The following is an 8,993-nucleotide window of genomic DNA, read 5'->3' as shown; positions in this document are numbered from 1 at the left end:
GGAAATTTTCACGACTGTTTATAGAAGTCTTGTGGAACGTGTTTTAACTTTTAATATGTGTACATGCTAGCTGGGCTCTAAGAGCAAAAATACACAGCCAGTCAAATTACTGGGAAAGAGGAGAGACAACCGGGATGTTAATCATATAAGATGCACATGAAACAAAAGCCAGACAAATTGTGTCTGATCCTGTTCATCCCCTCTATAAAGAATGGTCTTGAGTAGATGCTATAGAGCCACTGCAGCAACCAACAACATTTACATTTACAAACCAAATTCGATAACTCTGCTCAACTGTTAAGCACCATTCACACTGGAACCATGTCTCTTACTGTTGTCTGTACTCTGCCTGCATGTTGTGTTTTTTTGTTTTGTTTTTTTTTTTATTGTATGAGTTAGACATTTACTGTGCTGTTTCTTAACCTACTTGTGAAGGCAAAGGCATCATCTGTGACACATCTGTGAACAATAAGGAATTTCTATCTATAGACGACTACAGACATCATCTCAACTCTTATTTTTCATGCTATACGTACAGCTTTTCAGTACTGATGCAGGTTGCCATACCAATATCTATCTAAAATACTTGCTGTGTTTCTAGTGAAGTACAATGCAATTCGTAATATTTGTGTTATGATCCACGACAGAGTTAGCTCAATGCTCTTTCTTAACACAGTGCACTAAAATGTAGGTGTCATACCAAATTAATGTCAGTGAAAATAAATGATGTGCATAGACAATACATATCGATACAAGGGGCTAGAGAACTGATACAGTGTTGCAAAAATATCATGATACACAGCTGTATTGTTTTTGTTTGTTTGTTTGTTTTGCACAGCTATTCTAACATGGGTATTGCTTTCCTGGCACTTGAAACCTATTTTTTATACGCAGTCAGGCCTGACCTTGGCCCGTGGGCTATTTTCAGGATTGAATTACCTCCATAATTGCTGGAGGTTGAGCTCCCCCACAGAGGGAGGTGAATTTTCCCCCACTGGGCTTTGTATTTGTATCGGCGACCTATTGGTCTCAAAACTCCCATAAATGCCTTCCTCATCCCCTGTCATTGAAGGACAGTTTCAGTCAGGGTAGAGTGAGCAGACAGCTGTCACCTAGGCACTGAATAAAAGATTTTGCTCCGAGCAGACAGAGAATAAAGGCATCTTTTTTGGGGTCACCATCCTCAAACGCGTCTCCAGAGTCCCCAAAGTTTCGTGCCGGCACTTTTTCTTTCCCCCCCATTATTGTGCCAGTTAGTTAAGAAATGCCATGAATGTTTCAAAAGGCATCTAACATGCCTCAAGGTGCGTCTTTATTTCTCATGATAGACCTATCAGTCTGCTCGGCTCGGATGATGAATTTTGTACAACACACTGTGTGCATCAGCCTTTTGATGAGTATATGTTTTATGTGGCTCGAAAGCCAGGGGACCTTTGTGGATTGCTGTTTGGAAGAGTGAAGAAAATGAATCAAACGGCTGATCTAGAGCACTGGGACTACCACTGTGTTTGCATGAGTGTGCTTCGGACCATCTGAGGTCACCAGCATAGGCCACAGTGACATTTCAACCAAGTGTTGCTTTATTCACAAAGTGATGAAACGCTCTGCCACATCTCCAGGTCGTCTCTGAAGGCAATGACAATACGGTCGTACAGAGCAAAGCAGTCCTAGATCAACTTGACACATTAAATAACAGCGGTCAATTACAAAATTATGCAAGACAGCAGCACTGTTCGTCTGTTTGCAGGAAATGTACAGTATTTTCAAAAATCGAGGTAGAAAGAGCACACACTGTTTGAATGATCACATCTGACACGGGGTGATACAGGTCACGAAAGAGTTCAAATGGGAGTGTAGTCATGAGAAAAGTGACCACATCCTGTTACAAAAGGGAGACAGAAACACCGTCAAGAGCCAGTGGAGCAAAAGAGTTTCCTGACCATGTTAATCCTTGCTCAGTGAAACCCCCACAGTTTAACACTTTTAGTTTGCTGCATCAACTTATGCAGTGAGACGTTAAAAAGCAAGTAGGTCAGCAACCAAGTGTGAAAATACAATGCATTGGGATAACATAACAAATCAAGAGGGAGACAAGTCCCACAGTATCATGGTTTCTGACAGGCATTACGTATTGATAATACTAATGTGTGGTGAAGTGCTTGGGTGACACATGGTACAATTTGGCTGAACTCTGTCACTGACTATTCAAGATTCCTCTCATGATTAATGTACAGCATATTAGACAAATGTGTTTCATGCAGACATCACTGAACAAAGCACTTAAAATTTCTTTTTTCTTTTCTTTCCTTTTTTTTAAGTGATAAATTTAGTGAATGGAAAATGTTCAACGATTAAATTAAAGATTTGTGCTGCACTTAAGGGCACTGAAACTAAGTATGCCTGCTGTGTAAACTCTGTCTCTTATTTCATTCATCGACTGCAAACTACGCCTGAACATAGTGTTGCGCCTAGTTTAACCTTTCAAAACGAAACATTACATCATTTAATGTTTAATATTACATAATTTAATTCAGTGATACGATCAAATCATTATGTTGTCACTACAGTTGAACTGATAAAAATTAATGCCGCCTCTTGATTGTGTGCTTAATTGTGAAACACTTGCTCCAGTGAGAAACAGATTACTATGCACCTGCACAGACCATGATACAACTCAAAGTCTCCACCTTTAAGCTACTCTGTAAAAAAGATCAGATGCATGTTTAGATGAAGACGACATTGTGCCACAATACAATGGTTTCTCTTTTTCAAGCATCAATTTAGTAAATATACAGAAATCAATTTGCTCTCTGTTGCCTTTCAAAACCCTAGAAAGATTGACTGTGTTTGCTTGTCATTTCCTTTGTCACTACATCATCCTTCCATGAATCCGGAGCCAGGACATAATTGTGGCATATGCACAAAAGCAGTGTCAACTTGAATAGCCCATCAACTACGCTCTATGATTTTCCTCCCCAAAATAGAATGACTGAGTCATACGGACACTGAAGTGATCGCGCTGTCTCTCTGCTTTTGCAGAGGGGCCAGAGAGCCACTAACAGGGACACCCATTCTGTCAGTCTGTGTCTTATCTACAGGCCGACTGTGCACAGGTCACCCTTTAAGCTCCAAGTGTACAAGCACAGGGGCGGCATTTTCCACTTTTTGAGAGTCAATCCAAAACAAGGAAGTGCACCGCTAAACTCCCATTCTTTACACCTTGAGAGCCTCATGCACGCCCACAGCGGACAGTCGCCGGTTGATATTGCGATAACGGCAGCGGAGCAGGTCACGGTAAGTGGAGCGCAGGTCTCGGTTGAAGAAGGCATAAATGAAAGGGTTCATTAGGGAGTTGGCATAGCCCAACCAGAGCAGGGTGCGCTCCAGCCAGATGGGCACACAGCTACACTCCACCCCACAGATGAAGGGCCTGGCGGTGGACAGGATGAAGAACGGCAGCCAGCACACAGCGAAGACCCCCACGATCACTCCCAGCGTGGTGGCCGCTTTCTGCTCCCGTTTGAAGATGGAGATGTTTCTGCGCTCGCGGCTCAGCAGACGTGACAAGGCGGCGCACTCCTCCGCCACGCCGGGCGGCTTCAGGCCGTGCATACGCAGCGCATCATTGGCCACTGTCTCAAGGCGCTCCCGCCGCGCAAGGTCGGTGAAGCGGTGCTTGGCGCCACTCTTGCGGGCCGCCTTGAAGATCTTGTAGTACATGACCAGCATGACCAGCATGGGGATGTAGAAGGCTACGGCTGTCGAGTAGATGGTGTAGCCAAAGTCCTGGCTAATGAGGCACACACCGGCTGTGTGGACGTTCTTGGCCCAGCCGCAGAAGGGTGGCAGGGTGATGGAGGCCGACACCAGCCACACTCCCAGGATCATTTTCGCCATCAGCTGCCCGTTCTGCCGGGCCGGGTAGGTGAGGGGCCGCGTGATCCCCAGATACCTGCAAGGAGACGGAAACAAATAAGTATTACTATGTACAGCACTAATTTCCAGGTAGCTCTTTAGCTTAATATTGGGGTTTGAAGTACACTGATGTGCGTTTTAAAAGCCTTTTAATGCCTTGTGCTTGTTAAGTCAGAGGCTGGTTGGTCTCTTAATCACAAATGATGCACCAAAATCCTGTGTTGAAGCCCAGCCTGTCTCCATCACGATCAAAGTGGAGTGCAGCAGCATCAAACGCATCATCATTCTTGTCAAATAGATGGGCATTTCAGTGAGAGGTCATGAGCTCTTAGTAATCCCTGTCATCTTCTGGAAGGCCATTTGCTCCTTTTCTTCGGGTTTAGATGAGCTTCACCGGAGGACACAGTGCTATCAATCAAACAGGCAGCTCCGTGACATCAAATAGCAGCTGGAGGTGTCGAAAACCAAAAGAAAGACAAAGTGGGGCTCGGAAGGCTTGAAAGGGTACAAAAACTGGGAACACGGCCAGCACTGACTGTCAAAAAATGATTGAGCTGTGTGTTTATATCCGAACATGTTTTAGCGAGAAAGCCTTCACTGGCATCAAAAGCCTCACTCGTGATGGCTGTATATTTGAGGGTGCTGGTTATTCATCTGGTGTCAGTTCTATTGCTAATGACAAGGTGAAAAGCTTTAGGGGAAATGGGCCAGATCTGCGTAGTAGTCAATCATCAGCTCTTTAGCATGTTGCTATAGCCTCAGCACTGCGGCAATCAAGAGGAGAATTCAAGTCACTTGGTCTGGGTCAGAACCTTCACACCTAAGAAACTGATCCCCTATAAATCTTGCCAGTCCTTTATTACACATAGCATCTAAGTAATAAAAGACAGTTAAACTTCTTGCATTTACTTTGAAAATTCAGCCTGGACCATCAATCATTTGGCTCATTGGCTCCAAATCCTCACACCACTCTCATGATTCTCAATGCATTTTCAGAGAGAATTACTGTACATGATGCGCAAATGCCATGAGACTGTACTGAATCTGCGCCTGGTGCGTTGGGCTTAGAAAGCAGGCAGATATTCGTCAAAATGGCAGCTTTACAGCGTCATGATAAATCAGGCAGTGTCAGGCTGTCAGACCCAGGAAGACAGGCTAAAGTGATTTTGAAATACTTTGTAGTGATATTCTTAACTTGCTGCCACTCACCTTGGTGCTTCACCCCTCCGTTTGGTTTTCCAACCATGCACATTGAAACAAAGCCACTTGAAAATAGAAAAAAAAATAAATAAATACTTTGTCTGAGTTCACCTCTTACAGGTGTATATGAGGAAGTGGCATACACCCTGCAGACTGTATCTGAACAGTTGACAACACAAGTGGTTTTGATCACATCCTGAATCTATCATGTATCTTTACATTATTTCTAGCTCTGTCTTGTATGTTAACATTGCTACCTTTGCGTAAGGCTTGCTAAGGTGTGTCTTGTATTTGTCCATTAAATACACTGCCCCTATTAAATAAATAAATATGTCATATGTGGCTTTAAAAAAAACAAGTTATTCAAAACTATTCAACCCAGAAACTTGTATTTGTCTGTTCAAATTTATTTTTGTCAACGTTGCCGAGAAGTACATTTTGTAGGTGTTATAATTTTTGCCTCACAGCAGCTTAGCTGAGGAGTGTCAGCACGCAACAGGACACAATGACCGTTTGTAGTAATGGATACAGTTAGGAGAAGTTCAAGTTTAACATCACAAAACATGAGCTGAAGTTCCTTTTGTCCCGTTGTCTGTGCAGTATCTGAGCCCACCTTCCTCCTTCACTTTATATTACGTCACAAAACTTTAAAATGCGTAATTTCAACGTATGGTGAGAAAGCCAAATGGCCGCCTCAACGGTATTTGGGTAGATGCCTCGGTTCGGTCAAAAACTCAGAGGCGTATTCCATGAATGAATTTGAAATGAGGAACGCAGCTACAAAATCAGAAGTGACTTCTGAGATTTTCGTCCTGTGCACATCACTGCCAGTTTATATTGGTAAGAAATAACCTAGAATAAATATACTTCCAAAAGTCAGACATGAGAGGCAATTTTGGATTTAGAGCATTTAGAGTCATAGCCAACGCGGTGGAGCCGATGCCAACATACGACAACACACGACTGTAATGTTAGCTCATTAGTTACTTTGGACACTTTAATTTGTTTTGTTAGCTTTGTTAGTCACCAAAACTACTTGGTTAAGTTTAGGAAACCGTTTGTAGTCATGGATACGGTTAGGAGAAGGTCATGTTTAACATCACAAAACATGAGCTGAAGTTCCTTATGTCCTGTTGTCTGTGCAGTATCTGAGCCCACCTTCCTCCTTCGCTTTATACTACGTCACAAAACTTGAAAATGCGTCATTTCAACGCATCCTTGGTTTGAAGAAAAATATAGTGCCAAGCTTTTTTCCTGCCGACTGGGCTGAATAAAAATAGACAACAGACCACAGTGTGTACATTTCCAATACCGCTGTGTATATTCAGGCAGGATGGCACACAATACGGTTGCAGGGTTGTTGAGAGGAGTGCAGGGAGCAACTTTTCAGCTTCCATTTAAGCTCAGGTGCCATGCAGCATTGCCCTTTCCTTCTTGAAAGATCCCTTGTTTGAGGCTGAGGTTGTTGTGCTCTGCGAGTATTACATAACAAGCAGTGTGTATCCAATCCCCAACCCTCCAACCACTGCTCTGCCTAGCTTACAACCCTCACTTAAGATGTAGTTACGCTTTGTGGAAGGGACCGAACACATCCAGGCAAGCAACGTCAAACAGATACAAGACAGCTCCCTGGATGGGTACACTCCATGCTGTGGGAATTCATAGGAATACATAATGGATACAAAGTAATGCAACACTCCTCTTTGAATGCATTATTTAATGGGAGAGGGGGTGGTGGTTATGGCAGGGGGTAGTTCTCTCCAACCCGTGACTCATTTTTGGCCTTTTACAAGAGAGAGCCATTTTCAGAGGTGCTCTTATTGGCTACAAAATCCTCTCGCCATCTTCACTGAGAATAACGTCTATAAGTTGGATGAAACCCTACTCACTAGGTGCCTGCATGATGCAAGGACGAGTCGATGCAAACATTCATGAGGATTCCTGTTTATTGGACTTCTTTTTTTTCCTACCAGATAAGATGAAGTGAAACTAACAACCCAAGGTCATCGCAGCACCACACAGTAATAGGATAGATAGACTATAAATAAGAGCATATGCAGGAAGAGCAAATGCGGGTCACATAAACAGACATAACAGTATGGATTACAGCATTAAGAGGGTGAGCAAAACAGCAGTGGAAGTGCATATTGAGATTATAATGAGAAAATATGTACATTATGAGAATCTCACCATGTATGTAACTCATGAGAAATAAAGGAAAATGAGACTATGAGGACAAATAATATGTTAAATTATTAACCACAAGACCCAACTATAGCACACAGTAATCATGCCAAGCCAAACCAGTGGTGACTAGTTATAATTGCCTCCCACAGAACAACGTGCACTGAGCAGAAACAATGAGACAGAAGGACAGCGCACTGGAAATGAAGAGTGAGTTTATTTTTGCTTCTTTTTTTTTTTTTTTTTTTTTTTTGGTCTCAGGAGGATTTGGGGCATATCCATAGTTGTACCAGCCCCCGGGGATTGCTCGGCCCCGGACAAACACTGTGCCTGAGTTAATGGAGAATTCCATTACTTCCGCTAGGCTACCAGCCAGGGCACAAAAAAGTGAACTATTTTCCGCAACCGGCCGTGGTGTTTGCAGCGGTCGTCAGTCATCTCCAGGAGCAGCACTCAAGCCTTTTATGTCTGAGAGGGGATACACAGTGAAATATTTACCAAACTGCGAGTCGGGGTGGGTGGCGGAGAAACAAATTTAGAACAGCCCCCCCTGCCTTAAAAAGAAAGAACCAGAGGGGAATGGAGGGCTGTCAAATTAGTTTTTTCCCACGGAAAACCTCCACTGGAGAATCCTTGCCCATTTCAAAATTGGTTTTTATCCCTGAAGATGTGTACAGTTGCTAAGTCACTGCACTTGACCATCCTGAGACGAGCATGTGAAAAAGGGATGGTCTATTTAGCGTGAGTGAACCGGCCACTGAGATGCATTTATCATTTCTGGAGGAACCATCTGTTTTGAGAATCCAGCTGTTTCTTTAGTTCAGCAGTCAGTAGTTTATTTAGTAGCTTCATGCTTGGTTTGTTCAACATACAGTGACTGCTAAGAAGAGGAGAAATCTGAAAACACCCAATTCATTGTTGGGAAAGAGCATTTGTATCACACTGCTCTCTCTCATTAACACCCTTGTATTTTTGAAATTGTACAATGAGTTTTTAACGAGCTGCAAGGGCAAAAGGACCAGTGATCATATAAATGACCGTGTCGGTTTTCTTTTAAAGTAAGAAAAACATTTTTAAAAATGCAGTTGTTGTTTTTTTCCTGGTGAGAGGTTGTCTGGTGGCAGACAATAACCTCAGTCCACAAGAAACGCTACGCTCCGTCTGGAAATTGTACACTTGATGACAAACCTCAGCAGCGCAGGTTTTGATCCATTACTCTCATATAGCAAACTGCACAACATCAATGGAGCCATTAATTTCTGACACAAAACAAGCAGAATGGAGGCGATGGAGAGATCTGTTTCAAAATTAAGCCTTGCTCTTTACCGCTAAATGGAAAATTAGACCTTTGAAGCCAACTTCCTTTTATTTTCTCTTATTTATGGTGACGTTGAGGTTAAACTGTGCGTGCGAGGAAGGTCACTCAGTGGCAGAGCATCTAAAATAGACTCTTATATAAAAATCTAAAAATGAATCATCCCTGGACTGATGCATTTCTTCGTCTTCTACCTCCAGCCACCCGGCCCAAGCCAGGCTGGGCCGGGGTCAGATGGTCTTTGTAAACAATTCATGACATTTGTTTTAACCTACGTGGAAGGGCAGATGGTTGGGGATTGCTACATAGGCCTATGTAATGCTCACCAGGGAAGCTAAAAAGTGGAAACGCATTTTGAAAACAACTATAGCGTACATAT

At 43.0% G+C, this 8,993-nt stretch overlaps 1 protein-coding gene across 1 annotated transcript in view; it reads right to left on the bottom strand.

Moving 5' to 3' along the window:
• Nucleotides 1-1,596: 1,596 nt before the first annotated feature.
• htr7c (5-hydroxytryptamine (serotonin) receptor 7c) overlaps nucleotides 1,597-8,993 on the bottom strand; it is a 28,886-nt gene continuing 21,489 nt past the window's right edge. Inside the window, exon 2 of the mRNA XM_030060325.1 lies at nucleotides 1,597-3,952. Within this exon, the coding sequence (XP_029916185.1) occupies nucleotides 3,214-3,952 (739 nt within the window). The 3' untranslated portion in view covers nucleotides 1,597-3,213. The remainder of the gene's footprint in view (nucleotides 3,953-8,993) is intronic.

The sequence above is a fragment of the Myripristis murdjan genome, chromosome 9 (assembly GCF_902150065.1).
Source record: "Myripristis murdjan chromosome 9, fMyrMur1.1, whole genome shotgun sequence".
NCBI lineage: Eukaryota > Metazoa > Chordata > Actinopteri > Holocentriformes > Holocentridae > Myripristis > Myripristis murdjan.
Note: the sequence above shows the minus strand (reverse complement) of the source record. Positions and strands in the feature narration are given on the sequence as shown.